At 48.7% G+C, this 14,357-nt stretch overlaps 1 protein-coding gene across 1 annotated transcript in view; it reads left to right on the top strand.

Moving 5' to 3' along the window:
- The window catches only part of MAD1L1 (mitotic arrest deficient 1 like 1), a 491,032-nt gene extending 476,875 nt beyond the window's left edge, over positions 1–14,157 (top strand). The window contains exon 18 of the mRNA XM_004385925.2: positions 13,895–14,157. Coding sequence (XP_004385982.1) covers positions 13,895–14,053 — 159 coding nt within the window. The 3' untranslated portion in view covers positions 14,054–14,157. The remainder of the gene's footprint in view (positions 1–13,894) is intronic.
- The last annotated feature ends 200 nt before the right edge of the window (positions 14,158–14,357 follow it).

The following is a 14,357-nucleotide window of genomic DNA, read 5'->3' on the forward strand; positions in this document are numbered from 1 at the left end:
GCCAGCAGGTTCCAGGGGTCCTGGGAGGACACAACACCTGGCTCCAGGTGTGGCCCCACCCAGGTATGACCCTGCCCAGGTGTGGCCACGCCGAGGTGTGGCTCATACTGCTGCAGTGCTTTGCTCACTGGCCTGACAGGTAGCAGCAGGGCCCTATGACAGGACACCTTCAAGGCTCAGCCCTGGGTACCAGGGTGCACTTACCACACCCAGAGCCCCTCATGTTGAGCCCTTTGACCCGCTGGGCCCCAGCCAGCTGGTGGAGACCAACATCAGCACATGGCCATGGCAGGGAAGGTTCACATGCTCCTCCACCTGTCCTCAAAGCTTATCACCTCCTTCAGATGGAAATGAAACATCATTGTTCTGATTACCAGTATAACACGCAGTCAGAGTAGTCTGGAGAAGACGGAAGGCAGTGATGCTCACTTTTCATCTTAGCACTCTGAGCCAGCCGCTGTCACCTCTCGATTCTCTGAGGGCCTTTTTCCCTCTGTATGTACGGGGTGGGGGGGTGTATTGTGCATGTGTGTGCATGTACACATATGTGCACGCATTGTCCGTGTGTGCTCATATGTTGTGTGTGTGCACGTGTATTCATTGTGTGTGCCCACACATCTGTGCATGTATGCATGCGTATGTGTGCACATGTGTACACAACATATAGTAACTGCGTAGAGTTTTTTCTCCAACACAGAATTTCAAGGCTCACACCCCACTTGGATGAGCTGTAAACACATGAAAGGGCTCAAAAGGTGTCAAATTCTCAGCCTGAGAAACCCCGATCCTCCTTTGAAAATGGAAACACTTTGATTTTCCTAGAGCCTAATCAGGGCACACAATCCCCTTTCTCTCAGCTTTGAGGCCAAGTGTCTACATGCAGCCCAGGTTCTGACAGGTACGAGCGGGCAGCCCCCAGCAGAGGGGCAGCTTGCCACCACAGCCGTGGCCTTTAGGAGAAGAAAGCCACCTTTGCTCCCACTATGACTGAGGAGACTTGTCGGGGGCGGGGTCTGGTAAAAGACCTGTCCCCTCAGTGGGCGCAGGCTGGGGCAGCTTGCTTCGCAGGAGAGACTGGCTGGCGGGGCAGGGACCTCAGGGCAGGGCCTCGGGATGGGGACCCGGGGTGGGGGTCTCAGGCTGGGGAGCTATCCCTTTTAGTCTGTGCTGAAGTTGGCTCAGAGATTTCCTCAACCCTAATTATCACTGGGAGCACAGTTATACTCTGACATGCATGGGGTCGCCGTGAGTCAGAGTCAGCTCAACAGCAACTGGTTAATTATCACTGCGGAGTCCCTGGTGGCACAAATGGTTAACGCACTCGGCTTACTAACCAAAAGGTTGGCGGTTCGAGTCCACTCAGAGGCACCTTTAAAGAAAGTCCTGGCAGTCTATTTCTGAAAAATCAGCCATTGAAAACCCTGTGGAGCAGAGTTCTACTCTGATATACATGGGGTTGCTGTGAGTCAGAGTTGACTCAACAGCAGCTGGTTGGTGTTAATGATTACCGTTACTCAGAATGCCCCCTGAGCCAGGTGCCTTTACATACCCACCTTAGGTCTTCTCAACCACCCTGGACTACAGACAAGACTCAAAGAGGTTTGTCAGTGTGCCCAGGGCCAAACAGCCTCTAGATGGCCAAGCCAGGATGGGGAGCTTGAGCTGAGGGACTCTAGAGCGCCAGCCGTGGGATAGCTGTCCAGCCAAGGGCAGAGCAACAGGAGGGGATGGGCCAGCGGAGGTTGAATGTGAGGCCAGCTGCAGGCAGGAGCCAAGCAAACAGCAGGTACCTGACACATAGTAGTGCTCACGCCATGCTCCTGAGCAAGTGACTGACCACACTGTCCCCACAGAGTCACTGCCACCAGCCTGAGGGGTCTTCCTGAGCCAGAGAGGAACTCCCACCCCTGGAGTGGGCTTCCCCCAAGGTCTGCCCCCTTTCCAGGCACTCAGAGGGCAGGCCTGTGGATGCCAAGCCGGGGTGGGGTGTGGGGGAGAACTGGGGTTTGGAGGAAGCAAGCTCCTGGAGCCATGTCCTCACTGTCTGCATGTTGCCCACATGGTCCCTGGGTTGTGGCAGGTTCGCCAGCCAGAGTCAGCTTTGGACGCAGGGAACTGGCAGAGCAGGGAGATGTGATTAGAAAATGAGGCTCACTTTGTGGACAGTCCCCGTTCAGGCCTCCACGGCTCAGACCTGTTGAGCAGCCAGTAAGTGGCCCTGAGGTCAGCTGGGGGTAGACTCAGGCTCCCCCAGTGCCTAGACCCCCCTTAGCTGCGGGGCCCTTGGCTCTGCTCCCCCCTGCCTGTGCCAAAGCCCCGCTCCTGCCCAGGGCCATTCACCCCATGCCCGTGTGCAGGTGGGACCAACAGTCTCCAGGGGCCATTTCGTTCAGCTGTGCAGTCAGGACAGCAGAGGGCCCAGGAGTGGGAGGCTACCAGGGAGGTGCTCTGCCCATGGCAGGTCTGGTGAAATCAAGAGGTTTCACTCCACATGGCTGCAAAGTCTCCTTAAGGCCCTCATGGGGTGGTGCATCTGGGGAGGGGGCTCTTGAGCAGGCCTGACCCAGGAGCCCACAGGAATGAGAGGGCAGTTAGAGGCTACAGGCCTCTGCACCAGGCTTTTGCTCATTCAGCAGTAGCTGTGTGCTGGGCTCTGCTTTCTCTGGTGAATGCCTACATATCTCTCCAAACTCGGCTTAATATTACCTCTATACCATTGCCCCCTTCCCTCCATCCATCCAAGTGGGCTAGACTCCTCCATCCTTTGGACCTCTGCTGTTCCTTTAACAGGATTCAGTGGATGGATGGGTGGATGGATGGATGGATGGATGGGTGGATAGGAGAGGGAAAGATAGATGGAGGAAGGGTTAGACAGAAAGTAGAAAAACAGTTGGAAAGACAAAGGGAGAACTGATGAATGGGGAGACAAATACAGAAAGGAGGCTGGCTCCCTTCCTCTCTCCATATCCCACCTTGTGTCCTACCTTCAGTTAAACTTGTCTTAATGTAATCCCCCAAGCACAGTGTGACATTTCCTACCTCTGAGGTATTAAAATCCTACACATCCTTCACAGTCCACTTTTAAAAATTAAAGTATTTTCTAAATATAATACCATGTACATGGTAAAAAAAAAAAAATATATATATATATATATATATATATCACACTCTACAAAAGGGTAATCAGTTTCTTATGAATCTTTCCAGGGAGTCATGACCCATTATTTTAAACATTTTATTACAGAACATTTCAAATGCAAAAGGCAGAGAAAATAGTATAATGAACCCCCTTCCACCAGCTTTAATCATTATCTACATCTGGGCAATCTTGATTCATCTGTCCCTCTCCCACTCCCCCCACTCTGGGTTATTTTTAAATAATTCAGATTTTAAGAGAGTCCTAGTGTCCTCTCATGTTGAAATTTTGTCACTTTTCTCACCAATTTTTTTTTTTCTGGTCCAAGATTCAATTCAGGATCCCATATTGCATTTAGTTACGTCTCCTTCCAGTTGCCGTCGATTCGACCCCCTCTTATGGTGACCCCATGTGTGTCAGAGTAGAATTGGGCTCCATAGGGTTTTCAGTGTCTATGACCTTTCAGAAATAGATCACCAGGCCTTTCTTCCAAGGTGCTTCTTGGTGGATTCGAACCACCAACCTTTTGGTTAGTAGCCATGTGCTTAACCGTTTGTGCCACCGAGAGACTCCTTATGTCTCCTTAGTCTCCTTCAGTCTGTGTTGTTCCTTTTGTCTTTACCTTTCATCACCTTGACACTGGAGAGTACTGGTCAGTTATTTTGTACAATGGCCCTCAGTTTGGGTGTGGCTGGTGTTTTCTTATGATTAGAGTGAGTTCTGCATTTTGGGCAGGAAAACCACAGAGGTGATGCTGTGTCCTTCTCCAGGTACCATATCAGGAGTATGTGATGTCGATATGTCTTATTACTGGAGATGCTGACCTCGATCACTTGGTTAAGGTGGTTTCTTCCAGGTTTCTCCACTGTAAAGTTGCTGTTTTTCCCTTTGTAATTAGTAAGCATTAATGTGATGAGACACTTTGCAAACATGCAAATAGCATATTTCTCATCATACTTTTGCTTACTGATTTTAGCACTCGTTGGTAGATCATGCCTGCACACTGTGGTGTTGGCCTAATGGTGATTTCTATTTCCATTACTTCTACATCTGTTAATTAGAATTCTACTGTAAGGAAGAGCTGTCCCTTCTCCCCAATTTATTATTGATCCAATCATTTATGTGAAGCACAGTTCTACTCTGCACACACAGGATCACCATGAGTCAGAATCAGCTCTACAAGCGACCAGTTTGAGTTTTTTGGTTTTTATTTATATGGACTCATGAGTGCTTTTTTTATTCTAGGGGTTATAATCCACTATTCTATGTATTTTGTTGCTCAAATGACTTTCACCATTGAGAGTTCCTTCAAGTTGACTCCCATGTCCTTCTTTAAAATTTTTTATTCTGAAGTAAATATAGATTCACAGGAAGTGGCAAAAAAATTGCAGAGAAGTCCTGTGTACCCTTCACCCAGTTTCCCCCATAGATAATATCTTGCATAATAGACTACAACAATATCAAAACCAGGAAATCGACAGTGATACAATCTGTAGCGATTATTCAGAGTTCATCAATTATATAGGCGCTCTGTATGTGTGTGTGTGTGTGTGTGTGTGCATGTCCGTCTGTGTAGCTCTGTGCAATTTTATTATATGTGTAGATTTATGTAACCACCACCACAATCAAGGTACAAAACTGTACCATCACCATAAAGCTCCCTCATGGTACTCCTTTATAGCCATACCCACCTCTTCCCCCCATCCCTAACTCCTGGTAAACACTAATCTGTTCTTCATCTCTATGATTTTGTCATTCGTGAATGTTTATACAGGGAACCATATGGTAGGTATCCTTTTGAGTTTGGCTTTTTTCACTCAGCATAATTTCAGTGAGGTTCATCCAAGTTGTTGCATATTTCGATAATGTGTTACTTTTTATTGTGGAGTAGTATTCCATGGTGTGGTGGTACCAGTTTGTTTAATCAGTCACCTGTTGAAGGGCATCTTGGGTGGTTTCCAGTTTGGGGCTGTTACGAATGAAGCTTCAGTGAACATTCTTGTACAAGTTTCTGTGTAAAAATAAGTTATCATTCTCCAGGATAAATGCCCAAGAGTGTAATTGCTGGGTCATATGCTACATTCATTTTCAGTTTTAAAAGAAACTGCCAAACTAGTTTCCAGAATGGCCGCTTCATTTTACATTTCTACCAACAGTGTCTGAATGACCCAGTTTCTCTGCATCCTCACTAGCACTGGATGTTGTCACCATTTTTTATTTTAGGTGTGTAGTTATATCTCATTGTGATTTCAATTTGCATTTCCCTGATGGCTAATGATGTGAACATCTTTTCATGTGCTTATTCATTATCATCTATCCTCTATGTTAAAATGGCCATACATGTCTTTTGTCCATTTTCTTATTGAATTGTTTGTTTTTGTACTGTTGAGTTTTGAGGATTCTTTGTGTATTCTAGATGCTAGTTCTCTATCAAATATGTGATTTGCAAAATATTTTCTTCCAGTCTGTAATTGGTCTTTTCATCCTCTTTACAGGATATTTTTCAGAGCAAAATTTTTTAATTTTGATGAGGTCCAGTTTATCCTTTTTTTTTCCTTTGTGGATCATTCTTTTGAAAAAGTTGTTCTTGTTTTTGTTATGTTTTTTGTAGATTCCTTGGGATTTTCTACATAGACAATTGTGTCATCTGCAAATGTTGTTGTGTGCTATTGAGTCAATTACAACTCATAGTGACCCTATAGGACAGTGTAGAACTGCCCCATAGGGCTTCCTAGGCTGTAGTCTTTATAGAAGCAGATCACCATGTCTTTCTCCCACGAAACCACGGGGTGGGTTCCAACTGCCAACCTTTCGGTTAACAGCCCGCTGAGCGCTTAACCATTGGGCCACCAGGGCTCCTTCATCTGCAAATAGGAACAATTTATTTCTTCCGTTTCAATTTGTATGCCTTTGATTTCTTCTTCTTGCCTTAATATCCTGGCTAGGACTCCCCACACTGTGTTGAATAAGAGTTGTGAGGGCAAACCTTTTCAAATTATTTCTGATCTTCGAAGGAGAATCTTTTACCAAAAAGTATGATGGTACCTGAGGTTATTTATAGATGCTTTTTATCAAGTTAAGGGAGTTTCCTTCTATTCCCAGTTTGCTGAGGTTTTTTTTTTTTTTTAAATCATGAGTAGCTGTTGAATTTTGTCAATACTTTTTCTGTATATATTGATAGGATCATGTGATTTTTCTTTTTTAAGCTCTGCATATGGTAGATTAACCATTGATTGATTTTTTAATACTTAACCAGCCTTGCATAACCAGAATAAATTCCACTCACTTGTGATGTATTATTCTTTTGGTATATCACTGGATTCAATTTGCTGATATTTGTTGAGTTTTTTTTTTTTTTTAATCTAAGTTCATGAGAGATATTGATCATAATTTTTTTCATGCTATCTTTGTCTGCTTTTGTTATCAGGATAATACTGAGTGGGGAAGGGTTCCCTCTATTTTCTGGAAGAGCTTATGTAAATATGGTGTTAATTTTTGTTTGGTAAAATTCTCCAGTGAATCTATCTGGGGCTGGAGATTTCTTTTTGAGGGGCTTTTTAAGTAAAAATTGAGTATCTTTAATGGTTATAGGACTATTCAGGTTATCTGTTTCATCTTGGCTAAGTTTTGATAATTTGTGATTTTCAAAAAAATTGATCTAGTTCTTCTAAATTGTCAAATTTACAAGCATAAAGGTTTTGGTAGTATTTTCTTATTATCCTTTTAATTGCTACAGAATCTGTTGTAATATTCCCAGTTTCATTTCCAATGTTAGTAATTTCTGTTTTCTCTCTTTTTATCTTTGTTACTTTTTCTAAATGTTTATCCATTATTTTAATATTTTTTAAAGGACTAGCTTTTTGCTTCAATAATCTTATGTATTGTTGTCCTGTTTTCGATTTTGTTTGCTCCTGCTCTTATCCTTATTATTTCCTGCCTTCTGCCTGCTTCAGATTTATCTTGTTCTTCTTTTTTTAGTTGCTTGAAGTAGGAACTTAGATGACTAGTTGAGATCTTTCCTCTTTTCCAATAAGCATTTCCTGTTGCTGTTGAGTCGATTCCAATTAATAGTGACCCTATAGGACTGAGTGGAACTGCCCCATAGCATCTCCAAGACTATAATCTTTACAGAAGTAGAGTGCCACATCTTTCTCCCACAGAGCAGCTGGTGGGTTCAAACTGCCAACCTTTCGGTTAGCAGATGAGTTCAAAAGGAGCCTTGGTACCTCTAGCCGTGCTCCTCAGGAGAAAACATCTGGCGATCTGCTCCTGTAAAGACAGTGGGGTTAATGTAAGCATTTAGTGCTATAAATTTCCCTCTCAGCAGTGCTTTGGGTACATCCCACAATTTGTAATATATTTTTTCATTTTCATTCAGTTCTATGTTTTTTTTTTTTTTTCCTTTGAGAATTCCTTCTCTTCCACCCACGGGTTATTTAGAAGTGTGTTGTTGAGTTCTGGTTCCTGTGGCCTTTTGACACAACCTTGTCATTTTTAGAGCACCACCTCACTTTCTAGCTCCAGAAGATGCCCCAGGCTCATCTTGTAGTCCCTGCTCCAGCCCTGGAATCAGCCACTTCTTCAAGAAGTGATGCCGTTATTGGGTGACGTCGAGTTGATTCCAACTCATAGCGACCCCATGTGACAGAGTAGAACTGTCCCATAGGTTTTCTAGGCTGTAATCTTTATGAGAGCAGACTGCTACATCTTTCTCCTGTGGAGCTCTGGTGGTTTGAAATGCAAACCTTTTGGTTAGCAGCTGAACACTTGATCATTGCACCACCTGGGACTTTTTTAAAAACATAACCACTGTCTTAGTGCTGCTATAATAGAAATAACACAAGTGAGGGACTTTAACAAACAGAAGTTTATTTTCTCACAGTTGACGAGGCTAGAAGTCCAAGTTCAGGGCGCCGGCTCTAGGGGAAGGCTGTCTCTCTGTCAGCTTTGGAGAAAGATCCTTGTCTCAGCTTCTCTAGCAGGCCATCTGTGCAGTTCCTGATCTACCTTCATTGTCTTCAGATAGTGTTGATCTTACCTGTGTACGCTTTCTTCTGTACCTAATCTGGCCCTTTTGTATCTCAAAAGTGATTGGCTTAAGACAGACCCCACACTGATATGGCCTCATTAACATAACAAAACCCTGTTCCCAAATAGGGTCACATCCATAGGCATAGGGGTTAGGATTTACAACACACATTTTTGAGGACACAATCCATAACAACCACAGTACCACCATCATATGTAAACAACATTAAAATAACTCCCCAGTATCCTGGTGATGCGGTGGTTAAGCGCTCGGCTGCTAACCAAGAGGTTGGCCGTTTGAACCCACCAGCTGCTCTGCAGGAGAAAGATGTGGCAGTGTGTTTCTGTAAAGATTACATCCTTGGAAACCCTATAGAGCAGTTCTACTCTGTCCTATAGGGTTGCTATGAGTCGGAATCGACTCAATGGCAACGAGTTTTTGGTTTATCTTGAAATAGTCAGTGTTCACATTTCCTGGATGCATTATGATTTGATTGCATTATTTAAATTCTGCTCGTTAGAATCAGGACTCAAGTTCCTTCACTTTGCGGTGGGTTTAATCTCGACCCCTCCTCCATCATGTGGCTTCCTGGTGTTTTCTTCAGTGCCCTCAGCAGGAAGGGTTCTGCTCTCACAGGAGCTTTGCACACCTTGCATCTGCCCGTGAGCCACACCCCGCCCTGCAGTGGGGTCACCCAGGAGGGAGCAGGGTGGGTGCCTTTGTTAGCCCTGGTTCCTCCCCTCTCAGGAAGTGTTTGCTGGGGCAGCAGGAGCACCTGCCCTGGATGCTGTCCTCTGGCTAGGGCACCGCAAGGCTGGGCAGAGGTAAAGCCAACATTCACAAAAGCCCGTTGGTACCTGGCATGCATGAGCACGTTACAGGATCCTCATGAACTTCGTGTTAGAATGACCACAGCGGCAGTGCTGGGACCCTGACATCAGCGGTTCTGCTGCCCGTGATGCCCCCTGCATCTCCCTCTGTGCTCAGCCAGTTTCCTCTGCTGCTGCCTGGACCGCTGGCTTCCAGGCCTGGGCTGGAGGTATTGGAGCCAGGCCTGCCCTCTCCATACCAGGTGGATGGAGGCCCAGCCAGGTCGGAGGCGCGGAGCCTGGCGTCTGCCAGCAGGTGGGCGGCACAGCATCTTCATGAGGGCTTGGTTTCCCCTCCCACGGGCACCCGTCACCTCCACGCACAGAGGGGAAGTTCAGCGAGAGACACAGGCCGCATCAGTCCATAAATACTCCCAGCCGCGACCAACACATCTTCCGGGGCAATTTGCTTTTTAAAAAATTGTGCTCTAATTTTAAGTGAACAGCCCCTAATTACAGTGATTTACAAGGTACCTGGGGACTGGGTGATATTTGAGCACAGCAGAGTGCGGCGACAAGATTGATCGCGTGGCATAATTCACTCGGCACGTTCTGATAACACCAGGCTGCAGCCGGCTCTAAGGAGGAGATGGACCCCTTCTAATCTGGGGGAACCGTGTCCAAGCAGGAGCTCTGGGCCAAGGAGGCTGGGCACCAGGGAGGTGGAGTTGAGGAAGGCCAGGGCCCAGGCTGAGGGAAGCTGGGAGCCTCGTGCCAGCTGTAGAGGGGTGTTCCTGTTGGGGTCCTGCCCCCTGCCCACCTGGGGCTGGCAGTGGACAGGCAGTCTTATCGGGGTCCTGCCCCCTGCCTACCTGGGGCCGGCTGCAGCGTGGGGTTCCTATCGGGGTCCTGCCCCCTGCCCACCTGGGGCTGCCTTCAGGGCAAGTGCAGCTCATCAGCTGACGCTGGCATTTTGCAAACACTTGGATTTGCTTTGTTTTGGGTGTTTGAGATCAGAAAGAAACCCAATCACTCCTGCTTCCTGCCCCCTGCACCCTGTGCCCTGTAAGCACTCCGGTCACCGTCCTGGTCCACTTGTGGAGCAGCATATCTGCCTCCACCTTGGCCAGCAGAGCTGACCTTATCTGACCTATTGTCCCAGAACTGCACAGGATTGGCCCAGAGAAGGTCCTGGATGGTGTTGGGAGGGTGGATGATGGGCCTAGAGGTGGCCTTGATGTTAGTCTTTGTTAAGGTTTGCCTGTGACCCTAGTGCGCAGTCACAGCTCCGATAGCTACGAGGAAAGGTCTGTTCCAGATAAAGAACGGTCGAGACCCCGCAGCCTGCAGGGGCTTGGGGCAGGTCTCAGAGAACAGCTGTCTTTCTGTCAGAGAGAGATGGGGCTGAGGACTACCCCCATGGGTGTACAGGCGAGACTGGTGGAGTGTGATGTTGTTGAAGAGGCACCCCTAGGTCAGGAGGGTAGAGGGCAAGGCCTGGGGGCTTAGACTCTGATCCACAGAGGCCAGCTTGGGGCCCCCAACCACCCTGGACAGAGCCAGCACCCTTGGATGCTGCTGCCAGCCTTGCCAGGCTCAAACAAGGTGGGGCCCACGGGGCTTGTCATTCCTTTCCTGCTGCCCCCCACCCCAGCGCCTCCCCCCGAGTTCCCATCTTCCCCTGACAGCTACCGGAGAATCGGCCCCTTCTGACATTTAGGGGGGAAAAACATTCAGAATCAAGAGCAGGAGGCAGAAATGAAAGGATTTTCTTGGTAAAAGGTCAGAGTGGTTTCTCGTATTTTTGTTTAAAAATGGTTTGTGTTGAACTATGACAAGGCTAAGTGTATTATCAGGTGGCAGGCCAGGGAGAGCTGCCCAGGAGAGGGTGGGGAGCAGAGCAAGGGGGGCAGGGGGAAATACATGGAACAAACAAGGCAGTGACAGCCACATGACAGGTCAGGCACGGAGGACGGTGCTTAAAGGTCACTAGGGGGACAGGGAGGCAACACATGGGGGCCTGGGTCTCGGGGAGGGAGGGATTGCGGCCCCACACTGAGCTGGCTCCTGCTGAGATCAGCCTGCCCTTTCCTGGGGGTCTCAAAGAGAGCGCACCCCAGACAGGCACCACGTCCAGGTCAGCAGGAAGGGAGCATGCTCAGCTGCCCGGCGTCCCCCAAGTTCTCAGCCTGTGAAGTGGGGCTGCAGAAACGGGTGCAGGAAGCACACCCCCTTCTCAGGCCCAGGAGGAAGAAGGGACACAGTAGATCGGCGGGTGAGGCATGGTTGAGGGGACAGGTCAGCCGTGCACAGGGGCAGAGGCTCCTGTAGGCACCCGGCGGCTGCTGGATAAGGGAGCTTCCAAAGAAACAAACCACCTTGTGGAGGTATAGTCCACATACCACACGAGTCGCCCTTTAAGGTGTACAGTTCAGTGGTTTTCAGTATATTAGAGTCGTGCAGCATCACCAGTTTTAGAACATTTTCGTCACCCCCAAAAAGAAACCCTGTGCCCTTTAGCTGTCACCTCCCCGAACCCCCCATCCTCAGGCCCTGGTAACCACTCGTCTACTCTGTCTCTATACATTTGCCCTTTCTAGATATCTCACATTGGTGGGATTATACAATATTTGTCCTTTTGTGTCTGGCTTCTTTCACTCAACATGCTGTTGTCAAGGTTTATCCATGTCATAGCTTGTATCAGAACTTGATTTCTCTTTATGGCTGAACAACATTCCAGTGTATGGATGGACCACGTTTTGTTTATCCGTCATCTGTTGATGGACACTTGGGCTGTGTTCACCTTTTGGCTATTGTGAATAGTGCTGCAGTGAACATTGGTGTACAAGTGTCTGTGTTCCTGCTCTCATTTCTTCTGGGTACATACCCAGGAGTGGAATTGCTGGGTTACACGGTGACTCTATGTTTTTAACTTTTTGAGGAAGTGCTGCTCTGTTTTCCATAGTGCCATTTTATATTCCCCCAGCAATGCATGAGGGTTTCAGTTTCTCCATATCCTTGCCAACACTTACTGTTTTCTGTCTTTTGATCATAGCCATCCTCGTGTGGGTGCAGTGGTTTCTTATTGTGGTTTTGATCTGCATTTCCCTGATGGCTAATGATGTTGAACATCTTCTCGTGTGCTTCTATTTGTACAGCTTCTTGGGAGAACTGTCTATTCAGATCCTCTGCCCATTTTTAATTGGGTGGTTTGTCTTTTTATTGTTGGGTTATCAGAGTTCTTCATATATTCTGAATAGAAGTCCCTCACCAGACATATGGTTGGGAAGGGAGCTTGTTGGGAAGGGAACTTCAAGGGTGTGGAAAAAGTGTGTCCACCTCCTCCCAGCCCTTGGGTGGTGGTCAGCTAGTCCTGCCCCTCCCAGACCCCAGGTGGTTGGTCTTCTGGCCAGAGGGCAGAGTTGAGGCTGTGGACTGGTAACAGCTGTCTGGATATGGGGTATCCGCCTTGGGAAGCCGGGACACACACACACCCCCCACCCCTACCAGTCCTCAGGAATGTCAAGTGTCACTGGGCATCTCCTGGGGGCACATCCCCTTCCAGCCTTGCGATTCTCCAAATACAGTGGCCCAGCAGCTGTGGCCCATTGAGGGGATGGCCTGCAGGCCAGGTGATCCCCAGCCTGCCCTTCCCCCTGTGCTTACGGGGCTACATTGGATTGGATATGCACTGAGTAGAAATGTCACTTTCTCCTGGCATGGACTGGCTCTCAACGGCTGCCTCCCTACTCAGTCCCTGACCTCCTCAGGGCTCCCCTCAGGGCTCTCCCCAGGGTCAACCGCCTCACTGAGCAGGACTTATCTAAGAGGCTCTGACATCAAGGCCTGCCAGGCTCAGGGTGATGTCAGCTCCAGGACCACACAGCTGGTTGTGACTCAGTGCCCTTCACTGTATGACATGAGAGAGACACCTCACCACTCTATTCCTCAGTCCTCCCATCTATAAAATGGGGCAATAATAGAACCTCCCTCATGGTGTTGTTAGGAAGATTAAATAGGTAATTCCTATAAAGTGCTTAGAGAGGTGCTAGCACCCAGTGCATCAAGCCACCAATACCACCATCACCGCTATCACTGCCACCACCATCGTCACCATCAACACTGCCATCATCACCGTCATCACTACCATCACCATCACTACTATCATCATCACCATCAACACCATCACCATCATTACCATCACCACCACCATCACCACCACCAACATCATGATTACCATCATCACCATCACCACCAACACCACCATCACCATCACCACCACCATCACCAACACCACTACCATCACCATTACCATTACCATCACCATCAACACAACCATCACCACCATTACCATCACCACCACCACCACCACCACCATCACCACCACCATCATCACCATTACCATCACCAACACCACCATCATCACCGTCACCATCAACATCATCATCACCATCAACACCACCATCACCACCGTCACCACCATCACTGCCATCATCGCCACCACCACCAGCATTGCCACTGTAGATGTCTGAGGATGGGGAGGGGGTTGAGGTCAGCCCGGAGGAGGCAAGGAGATGGAGTTTGGACCCCAGGCTTCAGATGCTGAGCTTTTCTGGATTTCTTCTAGAATTCCAGAAAAGCAGGTGAAGTTGCTTACCTCAAGAAACAGCACTGCCTGGTAGAAAATGTCTAGATGTGGTCAGACAAGGCTGAGTGGGGCTGCGTGAGGGGTACCCCACCCTGGCTGACTGGGGCTCCTGAGGCCCTTGGCCCTGTACTGTCCAGGCCCCTCCTGCAGGCCAGCCCTCATGGTCCTGGGCCTCTGGCCCCCTGTTGCTAGAGGGCTGGTGTGGGCAGAGACCCACCCAGGCCACTGCCGTGCTCACCTCCTTCCTTCTGTGTCTCCCACCCCACCTGCAGGCCACAGGACCCTCAGGGGCCAAGATGCAGCTGTTGGAGACGGAGTTCTCCCGCACAGTTGGCGAACTCATCGAGCTGCATCTGCTGCGCCAGGACAGCATCCCGGCCTTTCTCAGCTCACTCACCCTCGACCTCTTCAGCCGCCAGACCATGGCCTAGCAGCAGCTATGGGCTCCCACAGGACTGCTCAGCCCCCGGCCTTGGGAGGGGTATTGGCAGCCAGAGAGGCCTGCCCGGCCTGTCCCTGTGCTCCCAGCCCCAGTCAGCCAGACCACCTCCCACCCCGACCTGCCAGCCCCTGGGACCCAAGCCCCTGGCCCCTCAGCCCCCAATCTCCTCCCTCTGCCTAGGCGGATGACAGCAACCTGACTGATGGTCAGGACTTTGTCACCATCCAGGAGGCCAGCACTTGTGCACGCCAGCCACACACCCACACTCACACACCCACACTCACGCACACACC

This window comes from Trichechus manatus, unplaced genomic scaffold (genome assembly GCF_000243295.1).
Source record: "Trichechus manatus latirostris isolate Lorelei unplaced genomic scaffold, TriManLat1.0 scaffold00151, whole genome shotgun sequence".
In the NCBI taxonomy this organism is placed as follows: domain Eukaryota; kingdom Metazoa; phylum Chordata; class Mammalia; order Sirenia; family Trichechidae; genus Trichechus; species Trichechus manatus.